The 25,792-nt window shown below is 40.1% G+C and overlaps 3 protein-coding genes across 10 annotated transcripts in view; 1 reads left to right on the top strand and 2 right to left on the bottom strand.

Annotated features, from left to right (window-relative positions):
* The window catches only part of LOC127039249 (zinc finger and BTB domain-containing protein 8A-like), a 46,793-nt gene extending 21,015 nt beyond the window's left edge, over nt 1-25,778 (bottom strand). Inside the window, exon 1 of the mRNA XM_050932618.1 lies at nt 25,694-25,778. The gene's annotated coding sequence lies outside the window, so the exon portion shown is untranslated. The remainder of the gene's footprint in view (nt 1-25,693) is intronic.
* Nucleotides 1-25,792, top strand: part of ZBTB8OS (zinc finger and BTB domain containing 8 opposite strand) — a 77,050-nt gene that overhangs the window by 38,784 nt on the left and 12,474 nt on the right. Inside the window, exon 7 of one of the 3 annotated variants that reach the window (XM_050932647.1) lies at nt 23,607-23,916. The exons of 1 other annotated variant lie outside the window; for it this stretch is intronic. In XM_050932647.1, the coding sequence (XP_050788604.1) occupies nt 23,607-23,635 (29 nt within the window). In that variant the 3' untranslated portion in view covers nt 23,636-23,916. Of the gene's footprint in view, nt 1-856; nt 950-23,606; nt 23,917-25,792 lie in introns of those variants that run through there. One more of the 3 variants, XM_050932645.1, reaches the window with a different exon arrangement.
* Nucleotides 515-25,792, bottom strand: ZBTB8A (zinc finger and BTB domain containing 8A). 6 transcript variants are annotated; one of them, XR_007770927.1, is made up of 5 exons: nt 8,382-8,463; nt 6,384-7,349; nt 3,197-3,366; nt 2,429-2,595; nt 1,031-1,116 (listed from the first exon to the last, which is right to left on the bottom strand). XR_007770927.1 is itself a non-coding variant. In XM_050932630.1 (5 exons), the coding sequence occupies exons 3-5, from the start codon at nt 21,934-21,936 to the stop codon at nt 14,326-14,328; spliced, it is 1,440 nt and encodes a 479-aa protein (XP_050788587.1). In that variant the 5' UTR covers nt 21,937-21,963; nt 24,502-24,548; nt 25,694-25,792; the 3' UTR covers nt 13,687-14,325. The 6 variants fall into 6 exon arrangements, 5 of the variants coding, with proteins under 5 accessions (XP_050788586.1, XP_050788588.1, XP_050788589.1 ...); XM_050932630.1 differs by lacking the exons at nt 1,031-1,116; nt 2,429-2,595; nt 3,197-3,366; nt 6,384-7,349; nt 8,382-8,463 and adding exons at nt 13,687-14,658; nt 16,745-16,905; nt 20,991-21,963; nt 24,502-24,548; nt 25,694-25,792; XM_050932629.1 differs by lacking the exons at nt 2,429-2,595; nt 8,382-8,463 and adding an exon at nt 25,694-25,786 and having other exon boundaries at nt 515-1,116.

Genomic DNA, 25,792 nt, shown 5'->3' with positions numbered 1-25,792 from the left:
ATTTAGCAGTATCAATTAATGATTTATCTCACATATCACTTGATTTGTGATGCATTGACTAGAAGTTATATCCATTTGTTTATTTTCTGGGGAAAAGTTTTCCTGAATGAATGGTCTGCTACTGTTTTTTTTTTTTCTTATTAGAAGAAGTTTTACAAAAAAGTGCTTTTCCAGATATGTGCTATCACATCTAAAACATTTTATATACAATATTTCTGAAAACTTTTCCTGACTTCTCTAAAATTGATATCAAGAAATTATTAAATTCCATGGAAGGGCACCCGCATTTCTGTATTTTAAAGATTGTTTATGTTCTATACTGGGTTACCTTGTTATATTTAGCTGTCACCAGGTGATACTGGATATAAACTCCGCTCTCCCCCACCCCCCACCACCTATAAAAGTTTAAAATAGGGTAATTTACAGTGAAATGTGAAGTTTTAAAGTGTTTTTCCCCCCCACACACACACACAGTGAAAAAGGTTTGAGAAGGGAACCACTGTCTGCTATAAAGTTATCGTAGTAGTTCAGTTTCATTGTTCATCCATTATTCCATCTCAAGATGGATTCTTTCTAATGAAGCAAAATATCAATACTTTGAGTAACAAAATTCAAAATGGACTCAATGGCATGTCCATAAATGCATGCAAGTTTAGACAAGTTCATAAGCAGCCAATATAGTAGATCTTCGTATATTAACAACAGGCTGGTTAGGGGCTAATGATCAAGACACTGGAAGTCAATGTAAGAGGGGAGATTTACTAATTCTCAGTTCACTCACAACTACCTAATATTTGGCTTTACTTCCTGTTCTTCTGCTTCATCTTCACTATCATCAACCTGCTGGATGACCAAGTCAGTAGACCCATCCTCCACAATCTCCACATCAGATCTGTTGTCTTCACTGTAGTGCCACCTGGAATCTTTATCCCCTTCTTGTGGAAATTCAAGCTGCGGTTCAGCCTCCAAGTCAATGCGGATGCTGTCTATACCAGCTTCAGCCAGACACTCATTACAGAGTCTGTAACGTCTTGTCCCCTCTTGCACCACTTGTCCCGTCAGCTCAGTCACATGGCGCTTACACTTTCTGCAGATTGGCTTACAGGCCTGATGAATCTGTGAAAATTGAAATGGATAAAAGCTGATATTTTCCTCAGAGTAGGAGAGCCAAACAATTCTTTGTTTTTGTTTTGTGAGGAGGCAGTCAGATATCATTTGACAACTTTGTGCTTCACAGGTATATAAAGAAATAAATTAATTTAGGCTGATTTAAACAAACCTACTGGGTAGCCCAAAAGGAGATTTCACAGGAGAGCTGAAAACCCTATGTTGTGATCTCAACAGTACAGAGCACTTGCCTTTTTTGAAAAAGTTCTGTCTCTGTTTAAAGTTTATAATTCTGTCCTCGAGGACAGGCCTGGTTGGGAAACTAAACTTTTAATGTTAAAAATCCAGGCAGCTTAGCAAAATTCTAACCACCCCAGTGAACTGAGTTCTGGCTTCATTATTACATAACTGGGAATTTAAAAAAAAAAAAAAAAATTGGCAACAAAAAAATTGTGATTTGTTAATGAAGTAGTATGACAAATGTGCTCATTCAACAATTTGATATTTCAATTTCATATACAAAAGTTACCAAATAAAAATATGAAGAGGAAAAGCATACAGGCTTTTGTGTATGTATACCAGAGTTTTTTGTCACAGATCACCTAATTTCATCTTTCTGTAATTGGCCTAAAGATCTATACATTACCAACGTACATAATTTTCAACCTGTCAGGGTCCAAAAACATGAACCCAATATGTGACACAAAATAATTATTCATTTATTAAGATGGATGTCGGATTAATTCCTTAAGTGTAAATAGCAAGTTTAATTATTATTTTTCTGATTAACTTTTTGACAGTATAAATGAGAAGATGGCAAATGTGTGTGGAAAACAGTTAGCTTTGGGCCTGAATTGAGTGAGTTGACAGTTAATGAAATCCTCTGGTTTGAGTGGTAGTCTTTTTTTGGGGGAGAGCGGGGGAAGGAGTAGAAAGAAGGTCACTGTGTCTAGTCCTCAGTGCCACCTTTGTGATTTGCTAATACTCACTGTACGTATGTTAAAAAAATAGTCTAATACACAGCTATTTCAGTCTTAAATAAATTATTTGATGCATGTACATTAAAATGTACACCATATACTATAGTAAGGCTTTTTAATCTATGGTAAAGGCCTACAGGACAATTGTAAAGAGGAAACAAGTACATGATTTTAATTTTCATTATGAAACCATTAAAATGATAGCACAGGAATAGTTTAAAATATCAAAAGGATTATAGTGCTTTCACACCACAGTATATCCTTCTCTAAAGAGCTTGCTCTTCTTGGATAACTTTTAAGATATTCCCCTCACCCTGTGTCTTCACTCCTACTTTTCCCACCTGTTACCACATGCAGCTCCTCCTCTCAGCCAGTGGCGCAGCTGCAGTTCCTCTAGGTCCTCCAATTACCCTGCCAGATCCCTTTTCTACTTCTCTGTTGACATGCATCCCTTTTCAGGTATTACAGCTTATCTCCCCAGTACCACCAGTTTTACCTGATTCCTGAACTTATTTTAAAAGAAAAAAAACACAATTAAATAGGTATTAAAGGAACAAAACCAAAATTTAAAAGCGCTACACTTGTGTGCAAGTCTACCTGCTACTGTACTAATACTTAAACTGAAAATACAGAATTTTTCTTTACTTTATGTATAGTCAAATTGGTTAGTCAGTTTGTTTCCTCATTTATACAAGTCTTTCACAGAGCAACAGGGAAGAGGGAGAAGTGATTTTTAAAACAACGAAATTGATGAAGCAAGAGTAGTGCCAAAAACTACTTTCAACTCCTTTTGAACGACATTCACCCATCTCCGAAGGGCTCACACAAGGCCTATGCCCTATTCTGAGGTCTTGAATTTTATATAGCCCTTTTGCAGGCCCTCTAAACAAGGATGATTAAATTTTCAAGAGGATTAAATTTCAAGTCGACATGTTTTTAAACCACTAGAGTGCCGTTTTATATTAACCTTGCTTTAAGAAAATTGGCATAATCATGCCAAGCAGATTGAGTAACTTAAAATAATATGCAGCCATACTACATTATACTCCAAGACATACACTTGTACACACATTAAATGAAACCATGCAGTCTTTGTCTAAAATACATACTGTTCGAAAATGGCTACTTAGGTGGTCTAGCCTGCTAAATCTTTTCCCACATGCCTCACATGGATAAGGTCGTTCTCCTGTATGGCAACGAAGGTGGCGCTTTAGGTCTGCTTTTCGCTTCACCACATGAGTGCAGAATGGGCACTTGAATCTCATCCTGGGCAGATCATCTGTTACAAAACAATCCTATTAAAATATCTGAAAAAGTCATAACAGGTCCAATAATGTGACAAATTCTAAAAGATAATTTATAAATTAGAAAAAGTATGTTGACTATGAAAATCAGCAGAGCTATCAGAATGAAAACAACATGCAGTTCTGCAAGAGTGAATTAACATCACAAATCTTTCAAAGTCAACCCTTCAGTTCCACAGGATGTCGTCATTTTTTCATGTTAAATATATGGTAGTGGAATTAAAGAAAAGTACTTGACAATTGGCTATACTAAAATGGATAAGAATAAAAATAAAGGATATTGACTTAACTTGCAGGATGAAACTAGGGAGTCACTGAAGTTTATTTTGAAGGGTTAGTGTTTATAAGCCAGCCTGGACAAACACTTGGATTATAGTAATCATACAGTTTGATAAGATGCTATTTCAGCCATTCAAAATTACTACCTTTGTAACGTTAGTGTCTGAAAGATTAGTGTTTCTACTACTTATACTGTACAGCTCCACTGCCAGCAGATCAAGGCAGAAGAACTGAGGCGTAAATATACAAAGTTATTTTATTTTTGAGGCATGAAACAAGTTGAAATGCCAAAGCAGTAACTAACAAAAAATATCAGGGAGTTGACCTAAAAATTGAAAAAAAAAAAAAAAAAGTATATATATCAATGGCAAACAACTTTCATAATGGTTTTCACCAGTAAACAAACATTATTATCCCCATTTTACAGATAAACAGCTTTAGGCCCCAATCCTTCAAAAAGACTTTTTTATACTTAATTAACTGTAAACATGTGGATAGTCCTATTGACTTCAGTATTTACAGGATTGGGACCTAAATGGTTTGCCCAAGATCATACAGCAAGTCAGCAGTACATCCGGGAATAGAACACAGGTATCTTTCCTCCTATTGCTATGCCCTTCCACCACATTATAATGTTGTCATCACCATGACCTCCCTCTCTTCCTCCACAGGCTATTTAAAAAAAGCATGATGGGGGCAGGGAGAGTGTTCCTTGACTGGTGATGTGCAATTAAGAGTAAAACAGTTTTGAGGAACAAGATTCCCTATTATTGGCATAGAACTTGCTAGGCATGAGTAAACTTGCATATAGCTTGATTTGAGTGCAAGGTTAAACTGTAAACAAGGGTGTGACAAGCTATGTGCTGGAGATGGTGTTTTTGGGCTAGTTGCGATAAGTGGGAACATGGTGAACTGATAAGCTTGAAATGTAAGTCAGGTGAGGACGTAAGCGATTGGTCTTTACGCAATCTGCAACATGATTGGTCCTTACTTGATCCGTACACTATGTAAACCAATTAGATTCAAGAAGCATAAATGTTAGTAGATAGGAAACTGTGTGCTGTGTGATATGATGTAGAATCGCGGTATAATCCTGTACCTAAAACCCCTGGGTCTGGGTTTGGGCCTGGCTAGCGTGGGCATAGAGCTGTTACATCCTAATAAAAGTGACTTGAGTGACCAGCCAGAGTCAAACTGAGATTTTGGATCCCAGAAAACTGGATGAAGTTTTCTTCTAGAATTGGATGAGTTGTTCTGGATAAGTCAAGTGGAAGAGGTCTCGGAGGGAATCCCAACACCTACTTCTGCTCTGTTGCTTCTTTGTTCCTAAGATTCATGCCAGTGCCTTCCCAGAATGTGAAACAGGATAAAATAAACTGCATTCTGATACTCTTCACTTCCACAGGAATCTTTGGTTGGTAAATTTTAAGTGATCGTATATCTGATCTCTAGTGTTTGGTTGTCTGCCACTTAAAACTTGAATTTTGTAAAAAGATATGTATTCTCTGGAAGAGTTTACCTGTATCACCTAATAGTTGGCAGAACATTATAATTATTGTGCATTACTAATTGTGACCAAAGGAAGAGGTGATAAAGCAAAAACTCACAAAAGAGTCCAATTATTAGAGTATTATTTCAAAATATATTTTGGGAACATGGATACAGGAGGAGTTTTAATCAACAGAATTAAATTTTAAAAAAAGGAAAAAAAAAGTCTCAGAAAGTTTGAGACCTGAAAAGGCTGGCCTGATCTAGCTGCCAGTCTCTGCCAAAATTTTAATACTTCTATAAGAATTTAAGACTTTGATCCTACATACCTTTCCTAGGAAAAGAAACAAAACAACAATCCACTTTGGTTCCAGCTCTAACTAGTAATCTCTGTGATATTCTCTCTACTAAAAAGAGAACTTGGGCTAAAATCAGCTACTGAGAGTGTACTTTCACAAACAGCTCACAGTTCATGAGTTAGAACCTTACCTTGCTCTACATTAACTGTAAAACCCCAGGAAAGAGATCTGAGTATCATTGTGGACTGCTCAGGGATGCTGCATACTGAGCAGAAGTCAACAGTAAAGCAACAAGTATTAGAATGTAAAAGGAATGGATTAAAAACTAATGTAAAAAGATAATACTGTCAGGTGGTACACCCTCACTAGGAAATAGTGTGTTCCATTCTGGTCACCATATCTCAAGAAAGATGTAGCAAAAATAAAGGGAATATAAGTCAATGGCGCTACAGATTTACCCTGGATGAGAACCTATCCCAAGGTCCCTAATAGTTTGCTGCATACCTTTGATACATGACTTTTGTTTCTGTGTCTACCAAAGGGCACTGGAGTTAATGCAACAGAATTACAGTGGGAGAGGAAAAGTAGTGAGAGCTCTAATTCTGTGAAACTCACCCCATTTTGGAATCCTTCCAAAGCTTGAGAAACCTATTCAAAAGTTAGTGACTTAAAGATACTGTACATAACCATAACGGAGTAGTACCACATAGGGAATATTACTTTCCAATCTTGCATTTCTAGGCAATGCAGCTGAATATATTCCCTCCCCCCTGCCTTTTGGGTGCAGTCATACCTATTTCCCTATTGATAGAGCTGGTGATATAATAGATTGTTATATAAATTTTCCATTGTAACATTCATACAGTAAAGATTCAACAACATTTTTGAAAGAACTGAGGGGAGAGGTACAAATGACCAAATCTTACCTTCAGCCCAGCTTCCCATTACACCTAAAATTGAGGGCATGTTGCCATATTGCTCATCTGCTTTTGAGGACTTTGACTTGCTAGAAGAATGGGGTGATTCATGGTCTTGCTGTGCCACACCCAAGCTCCTTGGCATCACGTCAGACCCCTGACCATACTGATACCCAGCATGGGCAGAGTCAATTTCTGTGTCAATTTGGACTTCCTCCTCAGATTGAGAAACATGGCTAGTGGGGTCTGAGGATCGGTCTTCAAGCTTGCTTGATTTATAATGGGGAATATCAACAGATTGTTGCAATCCTAAATGTCTAGTTTTTTTAATGGAATCCTGCCTTTGGTCATGTTTGGCCAGCTGCTGCGCATTTCTTTGAGAAGTTGGATAGTAGCTGAAATTGCTCCAAGCATTTCCACTCATCACACAAGTCCCTTGATCAGGATTTAAGTGAGAATGCGGGGGACTGTTCTCTGTTCTCCAATCAGCACCATACAAGCATGAGCGTTCCACACCATTGGAATTTACATCTTTGTCTGACAGGCTGAAATATCTATCCTTCTCCTTCTCACTGATGTCCAGTGATGACTTAATGAAGGTCTTACAAACACTAATAACATCAGTCATCTGAAGATAACTAGCAGCTGACATGACCTCAATGACATTCTGGCCAGTGAGAGAGAGTTTGCCAGAATACACAAAATCCAGAATAACTGTAAATGTGTCAGGAGAAAATGCCTGGAAGGAAGCTGTGGTTGGCTGATTTGTCTCCTTTGAGCTCTGGGAAAGGAGCATTTTGAAATAACCACTACTGGCAAACAGCACATTTCGATGTGCTTTGAAGACTTTCCCCTCAACCAGGATACAGCAGTCACAGAATAAGTCTTGCTTGCGCTGCTCATTCAGTTGCTGCAGGAGATGAAACTGGTGGGAAGATATCTCCATTCCAAAAAAGGGTAACAGGAAGCGTTGCTCTACAATGAAGAATAAATTACAATCTTGACACGCTACATGTAAACCAGAGTTGCTGGACCCAATTCTAAAAGCAGCTTTTATTATTATTATTAAATAGAAGGCTGCAGTATGCACTTAGACCGTTCGTTCTTTTCCAGAGGAACAGCTCACGTTAGCACAGGGAGGAGAGGGGCAAAATCAACACCACTACGGTCACAGCCTCTGGCCGGAGGGGACCCAAGCTGCAGCGAAAAGCCGCCGCACGAACTCGCAATGGACACCAAAGCCGCCGGCACCACGGCATTGGCGGAGGACGCTGTCACTCCGCCGCGCGGCCGGTCCGAATTGGTTCTTCACCCATCGGGAGTCAGGGACGCCCGACGGCGCGAGACGCGCCCGCCCAGCGAACAGGGGCAGCAGCGCCTAGCGACTAGAGCCCGCAGTACCCTCGGCCGCGGCGAGCGGGCGGTGCCGGCCGCCTTCCCAGGGGCCGAGGCGCCAGTGCCCGACAGGAGCTCGGGGGAGCCTGCAGCCCCCACTGCGCCGTGGGGCGCAAGCCCGGCAGGAGCCTGCGGGCTGCCCGGGTGGCTGGAGCTCCGACACCCGCTCGCTCCCGGGGGGTTCTCCGCAGGCTCACGCCTCTCCTTTTGTGCGGCTCCCGCAGGGACCCCGCGAGCGCGGCCGCCCGCCCGGCGTTGCCCAGCTGGCTGCGTGCGAACCCTGCTCCCCGGCCGCCTCCTCTCGCCCCGCATCCGCCTCCGAGCTCCTGCTTCCCACCAGCCCTTTGTTGCCATCCGCGGCCCCTCGCAGCCGCGCCTGGGGCTGCAAATGGCGCCCGCTTAGGTCTCTCTGCAAACGCGGCTCGCTCGGGGCTGAAGCTCGGTTCCGGAGAGCGCCCGGGCCCGGGAGCGTCCACGGAAGGGCCCCAGCCCCCTTCGGGTCTGAGAGCCAGCGGGAGCCGCTCGCTGCCCCTTGCATTCGGCTCGCTCTGGGGCCATTTCAGCCCCAACGCCCAGTCCGGCCTGCCGGCGTGGTGCGGAGCCGCCACTTACCGGCTGGGTTCCGCGGGCTGCAGCTGCTGAGCCGGGGAGAGCGGGAGGTGGGTGCGGGATCCCCAAACCCCTGGGCTGGGGCTCTTTGTCGCTTTAATGCAATTTGCGGGTCCCGCCGCCCCAAACCATGGAAGCCCGAACGTGAGAGAAACAAAAGGTATTTGCTGACGTGGGCGTTGGACAGAGACGCCCGAGGGCTGGGGACACAATTAAAGGGGCAACGCACCGATTGCAGGCGCAACCCAGCAGCTTCCGCTGCCTGAGCTTCCCTTCCAGTGTGGCGCTTTCCTCGTCTCACACCCGCCGTCCCACATGCTCCCCAGGAGGAAACGTGATGTCCTAGATGCTTCCTTCTCACACCTTTGTGTAGGTCAGGGGTTTTGATGCTCAAGATCCATCTGCCACACACCCGCATGTTCCCCTGAGGGAATGTAAGGCTCCTGTCCTGCCTCACACCCACTTTCCCCTCAAGGCACCAGAATGCCTCAAATTGTTCTTAACTCCCTCAAGCTTTATGATTTAGGCCCTGATGACCCATTTCTTTCTTTTCCTGACATACTCTTCAGTAGAGTTTTGAGGCCCTGTCCTTTCTCACCTCCTGCCTGCTCTACTTTACATCCTTCCCATACTCCAGACCAGGGGTGGGCAACCTATGGCATGTGTGCCAAAGGCGGCAAGCGAGCTGATTTTCAGTGGCACTCACACTGCTTGGGTCCTGGCCACTGGTCGGGGGGGGGGGCCTCTGCATTTTAATCTAATTTTAAATGAAGCTTCTTAAACATTTTAAAAACCTTATTTACTTTACATACAAAATACTTTAGATATATTATAGACTTATAGAAAGAGACCTTCTAAAAACATTAAAATGTATTACTGGCATGCGAAACCTTAAATTAGTGCGACTAAATGAAGACTCCGCACACCGCTTCTGAAAGGTTGCTGACCCCTGCTCCAGACACTTTAAGAGATGCTCTGTTCCTTACTTTTCACTCTTAGCTGAGCCCGCAGGGCTGGTGGGATGCCCCAGTTCCTGCCACAATAAAAGTTTAATATGATTTTGTACATGAGTTGAAAGCACTGTCTGCCAGCAGAAGGGCCAGATTTTATATCATTTTGTTTGGCAAAGAAAAGACACACAAACTGTACATATGTTAAATGTATTGGGACATATCTGTGTAATCCTTGTATACAAAATCATATACCTAGTTCTACAGAGCACATTCTCTCTGTATCTGTTTAAAAAACACAACTTGCAGTTGCTGACTTAACGCTTAGGGATACTGCTTTGTGAGTCCCCCTGTATGTATGTGTAAATGATAGGCAGCTGGTGACAAAAGGAGAAATAATTTTTGTGGTAAAGTAAATTAACACCAAGTACTTAGATTAAAATAGTCTTCACAAATTTCTCTTTGTGCTTTTGCACTGCTTCAGACTGAATTACTGACTAACTATGTATGATGGGTCAAATCCTACAATCCTTAGTCAAAACAACTCACATTTTTTTTTCTTACCAAATGAGGACTGTAGAATATGGATCTGCCCTGTAGGGTCAAAAATCATCTGCAAGTGCCAAAAAAATCAATCTGCAAGTGCCCCCCCCCTAAAAAAAAAATATTCCCAAGCAAACAGTAGTACTGGAAGCTTTAACAGAATTACTGTTCTCCATAACTTCAGTTTCCTGACTCTGTAGTGTACCATCATCAATATTTTTATAATACAAATGAAGGAATACCAGATTAGTGTGGGGCATGGTTAAATTTATGTCTAAAAAAGAATGGCATCTATCGTATAATAATGAGTGGAAACTACATGGGGGAAATGTTTCATCTAATAACTTTGTTTCACAGATGGCAATGGTATGAGTATGTGACTGATTTGTAATAGATTATAATATTTTCTCCTTTGATGTTTAATTTTGTATTACTTGCAACTTTATGCATTCTTAAATGCAACATACATTAACAATGTATCTATTTTATTAGGCAATAATCTTATGAATAAATTACTGCAAAATTAATAAGTATTTTTATTTTCTAAGTATAGGCCTGATTCTACAATGACTTGAACACATGCCTAATATGACTTCAGCAGGTCTTGAAGTTAAGCATATGCATAAGTTTTTGTAGAACCAAGGCCTGTGGTTGTCCTAGTAGTCAGACATTCCTGTGAAGCAGTGGCAATAGAGGACATAATCAATGTTCTGGAAGATAATATCCCATCATTTTACTCTGGATAAAATTACAGGAGTGTTACCGTGTGTGAATAAGAAGACCCATTTGTATTATAATAGGAGATTTATTGGATATGTGTAGTTATCGCATTGTTTAACATAGAACATGCAAGTGAAAAAAGATGCACTAAAGTCCAAGGGGGAATTCCCAGTACCATTTAAGTCAAGGGCAAAATTTACACTGACTTCAATAGGGTCACAATTTCCCTGTTTATTTCTTGCAAAAAGTGACATATTCATTTATTGAAATGACAAAAGATGTTACTCAAAAATAATGTTTTTACTGCTATTAGAAAATACAGTACCTTAGTGTGTGACTAAAGACAAATCTTTGGCAATTGTTGCTTTTTAAATTAAAGCTTTCTATATATTTATTTTTACTTAAAGATATTGGCTGAAATCCTGCTGCGATAAAATCAATGGTAAAATCCCATTGATTTCAGTGTGGCCAAGATTACACCCATAGATCACGTATTTTATTCCTAAATTTGGATAGTAAGGCTAGTTAGAGAATATGTAAGGAATTCTGATATCAGACAGAAAAAACATAAGTCACTACTCCATTGTTAGATTGTTTTTAAACCATTACAGGGCCAATAAAAATCAAAACCTGCAACAGTTAAAAGTATTCCTAGATCTCTGTTAAGAGTGCTGACAGTATAATCAATTATTGCTTAATAAACAAAGTAATTAATTTAAGACATATTAGCTTTCAAGTCCTTTACCAATAAGATTAAAATTGTTTTTTCCAAATAAAACGGATCAAAATTGAAAGGAAAACTTGTTTTATAACTTTAAAATAAATAGAAACAATATAAAGCCTAAAAAATAATGAGTAGTGTTCTATTACAGATGTTACCTAAACATTTAAATTTAAATATTTATCCTTTATTATGATCATTGACTATTCCAATATATACTTTAAGTATCAAGTATAAATTGGAACAATCAATGCTCATAATATCCACCTTTTTAAAAGCACTTTGATATTAAAAGAGATATAAATATGTGCAAGTAATAAATTTACCAGCTTAGTTTTAGTTAGTACATGGCATGGGTATGTTTCAGGCATCATCCCAGTCTTCATGCCTGTTCCATTTCTGCGAGCAGACAGGATAGGTACAAGAAACCTGGTATCAGAAGATACTAGCAAATTTGAATATCCTACTGATAGAGCAGAGGAGGCAGGAGATTGCAGGCATAAGCTGTGCTATCACAAAAATCCCACACCCTTGATTTCTTGTTGGTGGGTTTTCTAATATAGAAGTTAGGATTTAACAGTATTGTAATCTTTGTTTTGAAGGGCTGATAGACTTTTCAAGATCAGGAAGAAAAATTCCTAAAAGTTGATTGTTAGGGTAGGTTACATTTTGAGACTGTCAAACCAAGCAATCTTCCTTTAAGGAAAACAATATTTTTGAATCAGATATGTCCCCATTGGATTGCTAATTTTTAAAATATTAGTGAACAGGCATACAAATTTTCTTCCTAACATTTCATTGTTCTGTACAGTTGCGCCTGCATCCTCCAGGTTGTTCTGTGCATGTAGAACCCTTGCACCCATTAGGAGCCTCCCGATTTTTGTAGGGCTTTGTGCAGGCCTAGAGCAGTTTGCAGGATTGGGGTCTTGGACCATAAATCTCAACTGTACTTGCAACAAAAGAACCATTGTATTATGGAGCAGAAACTAAGTAATGTCATAGAACAGGAAGAATAAGCTCTCTCTTTCCACTAAAACTGGGGCACCTTGTGATAGTGTTAAAGGTTACTCAACATGTGAAAGGTAGTGTAATACTTTAGAATCTTTCATTCCTATCCATTCAACATTTTAAACCATTTTCATTTGTTTCCTCAGATTTTTGTAGCATGTGAGTTCATTTTTCTACAGTCTAATTTTGTCTGTAAACTTCCCTCTGAAAACAATTGTTTGTACACTCAATATTTTTCTACATTAGGTTTAATCTAGGTTGGAAATTAACAGCTGAGTTTTCAAAGACCTAGTACTTGGGCCCACATCTGGGAAGATGCTGAGCACCCAGAATTCACATCAACATCAATGGAGTTGAGTGCTCATCACTTATCAGGAACAAGACAGAGTGCATCTAAACCAGTAGATAAGCACATAGATATCTACATGTTGTTTTGGTTAGAATTTTCAAGAGTCACATTATGTCTAACTGTTCTGAAAATCCATTCACATAATTGTGCACAGACAGTGAGGGTTGTGGGGATGAGGAACTAGTGCTTATGTGCCTGATTGGAATATTCAGGAAGATTTATGGGAATACTTTTGCTCTCTGGGTGTAAGGTTCCAGTCTCCTTAAAGTATGACTACTGTTTCCATGGCACTAATTTGTCAGACAGGATCCTGGTGATCAATGCACACTTTTACTCAACATTAGAGAATAGATGTTAGCTCTGTACATTTTGAATGCAGAGTCCCCGGGATTGTAGATTAAGATAACTATTCTAGATCTCCTGTTTCAGTAAACCTGCCAAGGGTTTCACCTGGGATACTGCTAGGAATAGCCCACATTCTGGACTGTTAGACTTCATGCAGACAGGGAGATTTTTGTTCTTACTTGGAGACCACATAGGTATTAGTTTGTATAGTTGTTTTATTTAGTGCTAGGTCTCATATTTCTCAGTTTTTGAGTTAGTGTTTCAGGCTAAGAACGTTTTTCCTGGAGTTGGGAGCCAGAGATGATTGATTGGTAGGAAGAGCTTTGCTGGGAGTCAAACTGCTTGCAACAATATGAAGAGGAGTTGCGCAGAAGCCAGACAGATAGTCTTATCTTGTAAACTGGCTCTAGAAAAAGGAAATTAAAATCTCCTTCTCTTCAGTTATCTGCTAATATAAAAATTGTTAGCACACATTTTACAATGTCTTTCTTGGTTTCACTTAGGTATCATAAAAGTAGAATTAACACCAGAAAAGGTTAAAAGAACTCTGCCTTATGTAAAATATATTTGTCTTGAAAATCCAAGAACTCAAATACAGTATATTTTTTCTTTAAATGTTATGTGATATTTGCTAAAGAAAAGTTCTGCAGTTAATATACAAACACAAATTGCTGTAGTAAGGAAGACTAACATACATTCATTTATTTGAAAGATAAATTTGATGAATGAGTGGTAACAGATTTTTCCAAAATAAGAAAATAAATATACCATATGCTTATACTGAGATTCTTTTAAAATACAAAACGTAAGAAAACTTTAATGAAGCCCTTGGCTACAGAGTAGTTTGGGTGACAATACCCTTTCTGCTTCACAGTGGCAGAATATTTTAATTCTCATTCTATTTTGCTGGATGAAGAATGCATCCAATGAAAAAATCTGATCAAGAGTAATTACACTTAGAACTTGTGCAAAAATGATTGCTTTTTAAAATGGTGTAATGTCTCTTAAAGAGAGAGCAAGTATTGGTGAGAATTTAAAGTTTTTTCCTTCATTTAAAATTCTTTAAGGAATGTTTTAATAAAAAAAAGTTATTCATCCCTCTAGTAGTTCAAAGGTGAATTGTTCATCATTCTGTCTTGAGATTCTTTCCAATGTCACAGATCTTGGTGTCTTGATGAATACAAAGCATGCAAATAAGACCTTATCACAGTCATAATGACAGAACTCTGCTTGTTAACCCGAGTCAGGGAATATGGGCAAGACACAAGAAGTTAAGCTAATGGTGAGATTTAGTAGTTCTCAAGTTATTAACTAACTAATATTTGGCTTTACTTCCTTTTTCTCAGCCTCATCTTCACTATCATCAACTTCCTGGATGACTAAGCCAGCAGAGTCATCCTCCAGAACTTCTTCAGTTCTGTGTGCTTCACCAAAGTGCCACCTAGAATCCTTGTCCTCTTCTTCTGGTGAAAACCCAAGTGATTGTTCAGCCTCCAAGTCAATAGGAATGCTGTCTATACCAGCTTCAACCAGACATTCATTACACAGTCTGTAGCGCCTTGTTCCTTCTTGCACCACTTGCCCTGTCATGTCAGTCACGTGGCGCTTACACTTTCTGCATATTGGCTTACAAGCCTGATGAATCTGAAAATTTAAATTTATAAAAAGTATTATCCAATAGCAGCACAAAAATACAAGTTATTTTTCAGATTCTAAATCTTAAATTTAACAATTCTGTGATGTAATAGGACCAATTTCCTTTCATAAGGAGAGACTGAAACTACAGCATGTACTTTAATAGATCTCTTACATATTCAGGGAAGAATCTTTGAGAAGAATATCAATTGCACAGTATGACCAGTACTGTATCCATATCTAAGTTGAGAGGGATATCTGCTGAAAGTTGTAATAGGATGTAGAGTTTCTGAAAAAATGCTAGATTGTCAGCACTACTGATTTAAGTCCTCTATTAATCCAAAACCAGGAATGGCACAAATTTCCCAGTACTACTCATCTTGCCAATAGCTTGGTCTACACTAGGTAAATTAGGACTCATAATTAGAGCCCTGCATGGATACAATTTTATATCTGTGGATATAAATTTGTATCCATGCAGGGCTCTACTCATAATTCACCACTGGTGAGTTATACCAGTTTTAGTAACAACAGATGCTGTGGTGTAGAAGTGGGGTCAGGCAGATAGGAATTTCTATTGCTATGTCATCTAACTCTTCTGTAAGGTCAGACAATCCAGTAATGAAAGCTTTTGAGTCTGGCCAGGAGAGACTATACCTGAGACTGAAAAAGTAACTCAGTTTCCATAGGTTTCAGAGTAGCAGCCATGTTAGTCTGTATCCACAAAAAACAACAGGAGTACTTGTGGCACCTTAGAGACTAACAAATTTATTTGAGCATAAGCGTTTGTGGGCTACAGCCCACTTCATTGGATGCATGCAGTGGAAAATACAGTAGGAAGATAGATATATATACACACAGAGAACATGAAACAATGGGTGTTACCATACACGCTCTAACGAGAGTGATCAGTGGTAATTAAAATGGTCCATTTGCAGTTGTCAACTGCTGCAAATGGACCATTTTGATTACCACTACACAAAATTTTTCTCTCTCCTGCTGGTAACAGCTCACCTTAATTGATCACTCTCGTTAGAGTGGGTATGGTAACACCCATTGTTTCATGTTCTTTGTGTGTGTATATATATATCTTCCTACTGTATTTTCCATTGCATGCATCCGATGAAGTGGGATGTAGACCACAAAAGCTTATGCTCAAATAAATTTGTTAGTCTCTAAGCTGCCACAAGTACTCTTGTTCAGTTTCCATACCCATTCAGTCCACAGTGTCTATGCTGGGACTTCCAGCAAGATTGCCAATTAGTACAAATGTTGGTGTTGATTTTTGTGAACAGTACTGAGACAGTCACTTCAGTTCATCATAGATCACCAAACAGCTTTGGAATGGTATATCTCTTGGTCACTATCAAAATGAGATAGATGTGAACTAGCCTTGAGATGAAAGGCTGTTACTAGAACCACGTGATTCGGGTTGGAGACAATGCGAAAAATTACTGGAAAGAGATGGGAGCTAGTCAACAACATTCCGTGCTTTTTTTCCCTATGAAAACTAAGAATCAAATCTTGTTTTGGTTGGTAGTCTCATCATAATCCCTATAAAAAAATAAAATATCCACTTCACAAACAACTTCACAGTTGTGAACAATTAGCAGTCTTTCTTCAAAAGAGACAGAGAACTGTAATAACAGGATTTGCACAGGTCAGGACTTAGGTGTTTTGTCAGAATGATGCAGAAAAGCTTAAAAGGAGTTTGCCCACAAATTGGGTCATTTCAGGGACATAACGTTTTGCAAGAGGGAGAAAAGATAAACATTGGGAAACCTTTTAAAATACCAGACTGGAACAGGAAAACAGTCTATTTAATGTATTAGTTATTCAATATATTCTTTTTCGGTATTTGAATAATGTACAATAATTGACGTTTGTATTCTGAAGACACAAGTACTATGCTCATCTTAATAATCAGAGTTGTTCTTCAAATCCAAGCAATAATCACAACAAAATGGTTTATTCAGAAATGTTCACAAGCAATTAGTCTAAGGTTCCCCCTGTTGATTATTTACAGAAGTGACTGGCAGGTTTATGCTACAAACATTTTTTTTAAATCTGTTTATATGTTAAAAAATATACATACTGTTCGAAAATGGCTACGCAGATGCTCTAGCCTGGTGAATCTTTTCCCACATGCCTCACATGGATAGGGTCGCTCCCCTGTATGACAACGAAGGTGACGCTTTAGGTCTGCTTTCCGCTTCACCATATGGGTACAAAATGGGCACTTGAACCTCACATCATCTGTTACAAAACAGTCCTGTTAATTTCTAAAAGTTTCATGCTCTTTTTAGTAGTGGGGAAAAAAGCAGTGACTAAAATTCCAAACCCAAATGAAGTGTATCAAATTACCAAATTTATCAGGTTTTCTGATGTAGAAATGATATTTTGATTATGAACAGCAGGAGGAGAGCTAACAACTTTTTTAAAACTGAAATAATTGCAGATCTTTCCACTCAACACTGAATTTCTAAGAAAGAATCGCAGCCTTACTTGCATATCTTTAGATAATATATTTTATCAAAACCCTCATTAACTGGTCATGTACCAATCTGGGATATTTTCCCACCATGTTTTACCAGCATATTTGTACACAGAAAGTCTTTTTTCTAAACAACCTTACTATCCTGCTGTATTGTGTACAGTAGTGTTGACACAATCCAAGTCTTACACAGAAAAGTCTTGGTGATTGTAAATGATAGAAAAAGATATCCAGGAAGATGACAGTTTTTGTCTTCTCTGAAATACTTTAATTATGAAACTCTATCCCACTTCCCTGCTGCCATCCATCCCTTAATTCACCTCAAGACCTACCTCACGGCAACCTTCTGTAGCCAAATGTAGCATCATGGTGGGCCATTAAGGGCAAGCTTGCACCAGCACATTTGTTGCAGGGCTTCAGTCCCTTTGATAGTATAGAGACATGTGACTAGGAGGACAGCAAGGCCTTTTGGCAGAAGAGTCTGAAAGAGATCTGGATGATGGATCAGGGAGTTTCTTCACTAGCAGTCTGGAAGAGGAATGGCTATTAAGACTTCACTGCCAAGGGACTGGGGAGGGAGCCTGAGCAGGGCAAGGACTGCTTAGAAATATTGTGGGCTCCAGCAGCCAAGAAAGACTGAAAGAACTTTTCACAGACCCTGGCAAAAAGGCTGTCAAGAACTTGGTTAAAATTGAATAACTACTCACAGACCTCAGTGGGAGGGCTGTAGAAGTCAGAGGATGAGGTGTGGATTGGAAAGGCTTTCCAGTGCAAATATTGGAATTCAACTTGTGTATTAATAAACCAGACCACAGAAGGGAGATTTTGGTTTGAAATTCTATTTGCATGGTTATCCCAGAGGCACAGAAGAGAGGAAACTGAGGCACTGCCATGCATTTGATGCAGGTCTGACTAAGATGACCCTGTAACACTAACTAAGGCTAAAAGAATTTTCTCTTGAGTCAGACACTACTGTGTCAACCGTGAGGGTAGTGGCACAGCAACATAATAAGAACGACCTCCCCCGAGGCTGAACACACTGCTTCTGCAATGCTGCCGTCCCTACCAGCTCAAGGAGATTAAATGGCATATCTTGCTTTAGTAGTCTGCATACCAAAGAAGGATGAGAGAATAAATTAACAGGAAAGGACTATTATCTTTTTGATTTTTTTAAATGAACTGTGGACTGTTCATGGAAAACTTTGAGACAGAGAAGGAACGGGTCAATTCCTATCCTATTTGAGAAGTTCTATACAGCTTGTTTTCTGCTTACCAGGTGATTAATTCAAACTACAGCATTGCCAAGCATATTCAACAATACGTATATTTCCCTTTTAGTTTTTTTGTGGGCCACAGTGAAATGGTGCTAACTTTGCATTACAAAAAAACATAAACCCATTTTATTCTGCAGGCAAGTTAGTTTTAGTTTTGTACCGCTTTCCTGAGTTTGCCCATCAAATCAGAGACAGTTTGCTAGTGCCATTCTCTCTGGAGCTCTGTCCACTGTGAAAGTTCAGTACACCACACAGATTGCATTACAGCAGAAGAGGACATTATTGAGGAAGGGTGGCATGACATGTCACCCTTATTTCTCTGCTGCTGCCTGCAGTGGCACTTCCTTCAGAACTGGGAAACTGGCGAGCAGCTTGCCACCTTACTTCTGCGCTGCCGTTGGCGGCAGGGTTGCTTTCGAAGCTGGGTGCCCCACCAGCAGCTGCTGCTCTCCGGCCACCCAGCTCTGAAGGCAGAGCGGCTTCTCATGCCCCTCCAGAATCCATTCTTTGTCTCCGCCTGGGGAGTGTGCCCCCCAGTTTGAGAACTTCGGATTTAGAATATATCAGTCATAAGAACAGCCTGATTCATATGTGCAACAGAAGAGTTGAACCCTTTCTCATTGCAAAGGGTTTGGTCAATTTCTAGGAGGCAGTTCCTAGCAAAAAAGGTCACATACACAGGGGAATGAAGTGCCAAAGAAGACACCAAGATCTTATTAAATATAGTGTTTTTTAAATTTTGGATGTATACAGAAGGTCTACCTGGAGTTGTATGTCCACACCCTTAATTTCTTATCAAAGGAAAATTCAAACTACATAATAGGAAAAAATCCTGAAAATATATAAAGACAAAGGAATGACCTATGCAAGGAGTCATCAAGACATCATTATATGCAATCTTTTCAAATGTATTAATTAGCTGACAAATGAACAGTTTATAAGTAGGGCATAAGTTGTTGCAACTCCATGGTATTCCCTTTTTGAAAGCAGCAAAAGCTATAAAAACCTAGAACTCGGCAAGTTTTAGCACCTTGAAGTTAGATATGGTATTACAAACTCTAACCAAAGGTACAGTAGTTTGATCTCCTTTTTAAGACAGCCTTTCCTGTAATTATGTTTATAATTTTAAAAAGTTGATTAAATTCATTTTTATTATTGAACCCAAGGTCAGTGAAGTGCAACCAATCATCCATCCCCTGAGATATGACAATGTAGATTGGAGGATCAGTCCGCCCTTAATTACTAAAACTGGATGATTTGTTGCAAACAATTATTAATTTTCCCTCAGATTCAAACAATTAGAAGGAAAACTTGTCTGATTAAGAAATCAAAAAGAGCCTATAACTCTAAACAGTAAAGAATCACAACAGTTTTTGCACTATCTGGTACAGTTGTTTTTCTGCTTGTAAGGATCATATAGTAACATATTTGTACATGCTTTGGTAACAATTGAAATGTGCATTTTGCCCATGACAACTATACATTTGCAGAATCCTGTTAAGGAATTAAGATCATGAACATGAAGTATTCTTTCCTGAAGGAGTGCTATGTATTTTTTCACCTATCTTTACAGCATGCCTGAGAGAACCTACAAGTTTGAAGGCTCTTTTTGAACTAATTAGTGGCCAGTTTACATTGTAGTCTAGTCAAAGACATATCAGCTACATTTAATACAATGCACTCTTTCACTCGTTGTTATCAACTAGATGTTTGGTCTTCTGCTAGGGTCATCTTTCTGTTAGAGGCTGTTCCTTGTAGTAATCCATCATTTTACAACTCTTCCTATAAAAGTTGGTATTAGCACTCAGTGGCATTGGAACAATTTTAGTAATAGGTATGCTGAAAGCCATTGAACAAAATTGTAAACCCTATATATGTCTAAAACCACTTCAAGCCATGGGGGTGGCACCCCTAGTTCCAGCACCCGTTAGTACTGCTAACTAATCATGGCATTCAGCATTGGTAAAGGTCTGTCTCATCTGTCCTTAGAAGTAACAGGACATTGTTATTAGAATAATCCTTTCTACAGGGAACTTGTTTTTAAAGTTTTCAGTGAGGCAACAGCACTTCATTAAAAGGGAATCCAAGAAACAAAGTAAATAATGTCTTCCTAGAATGAGAAATTCAGGATGAAATTGACTGGCCGCTGCTACTGTAAGAATTATCATATGACGATTCATAACAACTTTTAAAATGAGCCTGACACAGTTTATATATTAATATGGACAAATAAATAAAAATCTGTTCATAGCAACAATATAAAATGCAACTTTAATTATTTTACTGGAGCCTCATTTATCAGGAATTCAAAGTCATTACAATGACTTATCAATATGGGAATGTCTGAATGATTTGCAATCTAAAAATATAACCATGGAGTTAATATCGGGCATTAGTTTAAAAGGTGATTCCAGATTTCACTGTTGTGCATTACTGTAACTAATTTTTCAGTTTCTAGAGCTGATCATTTTTATTGAATTAAATGTTCAATCAATTTCTGGGCCAAAAATTCAGCAGAAAAAACATTTAAGAACCCCTAATAGTGAAGGAATAAATGTTTAGTTCACTCTTACCTTCAATCCAACTCCCCATAACACCTAAAATTGTGGGCATATTTGCATACAGCTCATCTGCTTTTGATGATTTAGACTTGTTGGCTGATCTAGATGATTCATGCTCCTGCTGGGTCTCTAGCAAACTCCTTGGCAACACCTCTGATCTCAGACCATGCTGATACCCAGCATGGGCAAAGTCAACTTCTGTATCAAGCTGAGTTTTCTCTTCAGATTGAGAAATGTGGCGAGTAGGCTCTGAAGCTCTATCTCCAAGTTTCCTTGATTTACAGTGGGGTACATCAGTGGACTGTGGCAATTCAAGATGCCTGATACATTTTTTAAAGGAATGCCGTCTTTGAGTGTGTTTGGTCAAGTGAGATTGTTGGGTGTTCCTTTGTGAAGCTGAGTAGTAGGTGCAATTACTCCAGAAATTTCCACCCACCATAGATACCCCTACATCAGAGTCCATTTGAGAATGGGGGGGACTGCTTTCTACTCTCCATTCTGTGCTATATAAGCATGGACTGTCAGTTCCATTACTGTTCAGATCTTTTTCTGAAAGACTGAAGTAGCGATCCTTCTCCTTCTCATTGATGTCCAGTGAAGATTTAATGAAAGTCTTACAAACACTAATGATATCTGTCATCTGCAGGTAGCTGGCAGCTGACATCACCTCAATCACATTTTGACCAGTAAGAGATAACTTGCCTGAATACACAAAGTCCAGAATGACCATAAAAGTATCAGGGGAGAACATATGAAAGGTAGCAGTTGTTGGCTGACTCATGTCTTTTGAGCTCTGAGAAAGGAGCATTTTAAAATAACCACTACTGGCAAACAGCACATTTCGATGTGCTTTGAAGACCTTCCCCTCAACCAGGATACTGCAGTCACAGAATAAGTCTTGCCTGCGCTGCTCATTCAGTTGCTGTAGGAGGCGAGATTGATGAGAAGAAATATCCATTCCAGAGAAGGGCAAACAAGAGCTACTCTAAAAAAAATTGAAAATTATATTTATAAAATGTGCAATATGAAATAAGTAGTTTGATTGGTGGTGCGAAGATTTTACCTCTGTGGGTATTCCAGTAGTCATGCCACCTCAGAATGTGATCTTGACAGATTTCACAAACTAAGCAGGGTTGGGTTTTATCAGTACTTGGTTAAGAAACGGGGGAAAATCCAGGTACTGCCACAAGTGATGTTGTCATTTCAGTAAGTGGTAATCTTTTTTCACAACCAATAATGAAAAAATGCACTAGAATGATGCTATGGGACTCTCTGTGGAAGGTGTTGCCTTTCAGAGAAGAACCTGACCACTTGTGATCACTAATATTCCATTTTTTGTAGGAGTTAAGTGGTCCTAGCCTGTAGAGTCATGCCAAATTCCCACTGAGATATTTACATTCTGCCTTCCTAAAGTCATCCTCCATTTTATCGCTCAATTCCTATTCTAAATTGTCATGCATTATTGATGTGTATTGTTAAAAGCTGCCATGTAACACTTACCAGTGGGTTAAGTTATTCCTGAATATATAATTTGGAAAGTTCTTATAGATTCCCATGGGATGAATGGTGCTACATATATGTAACTTTTAATACACAAATAGTAATTTCTCAACTTTGTTGCCAAAGAAATGACAAAAAAAATCTAGTTGAGTAATATTTTTAGAAGTGTCCAAAGTGAGCACTCTTTTATAAAGAGTGGGTGATGCTGGAACATAAAACTGTCAGCATTTAGCCACTAAAATTAACACCATTATTTTGAAATAGAATATTTTAAAAGCACTATCCCATTTTTGGTAATCTAATATAAATTTCTATTGAAAGAAAATATAAGCAGCAGTCTACTGTGTCCATACCACCAGAATTTTCTCTCCACTACCAATTCCCTCAAGAGCTCATGTCAGAGCTACCTTCTTTGGCAAAAAGAGCTGGATATAGGACTGGCTTTAGTATCTTTCAACATTGCTCCTTATTCAGTTACACAAAGATCACTGCAGAGCAATGAAAGGTGCTCTCTCACCAGGAGCTGGCAAATTCTGCGGTCCTACCAGTCCATAAAGTAAGATATAGGTGCTGTAAATCCAACACATGTATTGAATGGTCAACTACGGGATTACTCTGAGTGCCCCACACCAATATTTTTAGTGAACAGATATGAAATTATCCCTTAAAAATATAAAAACCAGGAGACCCTATGATGGAATAATACAGTTTGAGGGTACAATATATATATATGTAGGTTCCACAGCATACTGGGAACAACATTTAAATGACTGGAAGTTTCATGAAGTAGTGTTTGAAAAAAAATCTAGAGTTTATTGCTCTTAAAAACAGAGTGAAATTCAACAGCAGTGTGTTAATGACAGTCATCACAAACTATCATCAAAACTAAGTGATACAAAACAGACTATGAACATGATCTTCACAGTTCAGAAATGTATTTTAAATCTCACAATGCATGTTCAGAAGACATCAATGATCAGGAAATTAAATCAGTATGTCAGATTACTGTTTTAGTGTTCATGCACTATATTGTATGCTGCTTCTCCTACCCCCAGCCCACTCACTGGATTTAGTAGTGTGCTCTCCACATCTCTGGCAGAGTCTAAATCGTCCTTTTTTTTCCCACAGTGCCATTCTCTACTAATCCAGAGAATTAGAGTCAGACCAGAAAAGATGAATCTGCATCTCCAGCATGGCAGTGCAGAGAACTGGGATGGTCATATAGTAAGTGACTAGACTATATAGTACTATATGTTATATGGGATGCTGGTGATGTGAATGGGTCTTCTTCAGCACTTTCAAGTATTCTCCTGACTACTGTACTCTTCTCTCAGTGAGGCATGCAAAAGAGAAAGTATAGATTTTGTTACTTCCATGTAACTGTGTTATATGGAAGCTAGGTGAAGAACAGTCTCCATATCAACTTTTCTATTTTAAACCTAAAGAGACATAAAAAACAGATATTCATGGTTAAAGTTTCAAATAATTTTATTTTTGAACAGTCATATTAAATCAAGAAAAATATTTTATTCTTACTGTTATATAGAAGTGAACACAAACAAAAAAGAAAAAATAAGAATATCTGGAAGACTAAAGAACCTAAACGGACAAAGATTTTTTTCGTGTCACAAAAGGGAAATAAGCAACCCCCTACCCACTCCCACACAACAGGAAGATGAACTACCGGTGCAACAGAATGAATATCAATGCATGGCAGGTGCAACATGTATTCCTTAGGTGAAGATGGAGAAACATAATGCTAGCTTTTGCTAAACCTGTGGTGATGTTCACTGGTGTCTGGAAACAGAAATGTTTGGCAACAAAATGATGAGGTCATTGTCCTGAAGTGGATATAAGACTGCATGGATGATGCTATAACCTTTTTATCCTTAGGCTACTGCTTGAACTGAAACCTTGGATTTGTCCAGATGTCAGTAATATTTATATCAGACTCCTTAAAAACGAATTTCAAATCAGAAGAGACTAGATGGCATACTTTATTGTGTCTGTTAACATAACATACCTGTTATTACTGACTTTTAAAAAATCCCATTCAGCCTTCTTGCCTTTCTATGTAAGAAATGAACAATGAATTTGTTAGAGAGAAGCTAGATGTATTACATTTACATATGAGCAAAGAATACATTTCTGAGCAGACTCAGGTAGCTTGCTAGCAATTTTCATGATATACAAGTACCATAGAATAAATACTCCTCAGTAAGCAGATACTGAAGGGATGTGGCGCTATCAAATTGAATAGAGTAGAGACACTGTCTTCCAACTCCCTCAAGCGGTGTGAGACCCCGCTGAGGTGTGGACGGGGAATATTTCTGTCTCCCCCCCATCACAGGGAGAAGGGTGGGCTGGAGACGCGTTGTGCATGGACACGGTGAGGAAGCAGGCGCTAGAAAGCACGGTTCTCTCTGCAGCGGGGCCACACGCAATCCCTCTCCGCCTCCTCCTGGCCGAGGGGACCAGCGCGGCACAAGGAGGCACCGGCACAAACTCTCAGTGGACACCGGAGCTACCAGCCCAGGCATTGGGCAAGGTCGCGGCCAGTCACCCCCACGCCCAGGCGGAATTGGTTGCCCAGCCATCGGGAATCAGGGTAGGACCGGGGACGCCCGACGGCGCTAGACTCGCCCGCCAAGCAAGGCCGGTACCTTCGGACTTCAGAGCCAGCGGTCCCCAGTCAGGGCAGGCGCCGCCGCCCGCCGGCCTTAGCGGACGGAGCATCAGTGCCCGAGAGGGACTCGAGGGAGCCCGAGCGGGCCAGTGCCAGGCGGCTTGGGAGGGGGCTGCCCCATCCCGGAGCTCCAGCTCCACCGCCAGCAGCCGCCCTTGTGCGGCTCCGCCCGGGACCCGCCGCCCACCGTGGCCCCAGCAGCCCCTGCCTGGGCTCCAGCCTCCTGCATTTCACACGCGCGTCTCCTTCGCCCTTCGCAGCGGCCTCGCCGCCTCTCGAGCTCCGGCTTCCCACCAGCCCTTTGTTGCCATCCCCGGCCCGTTCCAGCAACGCCCAGGCTACAAATGGCGCCCGCTTAGGTCTCCCTGCGAGCGCGGCTCGCTCGGGGCTGAAGCTCGGCTCCGGAGAGCGGCTGGGTCTGGATCCCGGTCCGCAGAGCCAGCCGCCGTCCCGGCCTTCGGCTCGGTCCGGGCTGGGGCCATTTCAGCCCCCAACGCCCGGTCCGCCCGGCTGCGGAGCCGCCACTTACCGGCTGGGTTCTGCGGGCTGCAGCTGCTGAGCGGGAGGTGGGTGCGGGATCCCCAAACCCCTGGGCTGGGGCTCTTTGCCGCTTTAATGCAATTTGCGG

Source organism: Gopherus flavomarginatus, chromosome 22 (assembly GCF_025201925.1).
Source record: "Gopherus flavomarginatus isolate rGopFla2 chromosome 22, rGopFla2.mat.asm, whole genome shotgun sequence".
Lineage (NCBI taxonomy): Eukaryota > Metazoa > Chordata > Testudines > Testudinidae > Gopherus > Gopherus flavomarginatus.
The sequence above is the reverse complement of the archived record's forward strand: the minus strand, read 5'-3'. Positions and strand labels throughout refer to the sequence as shown.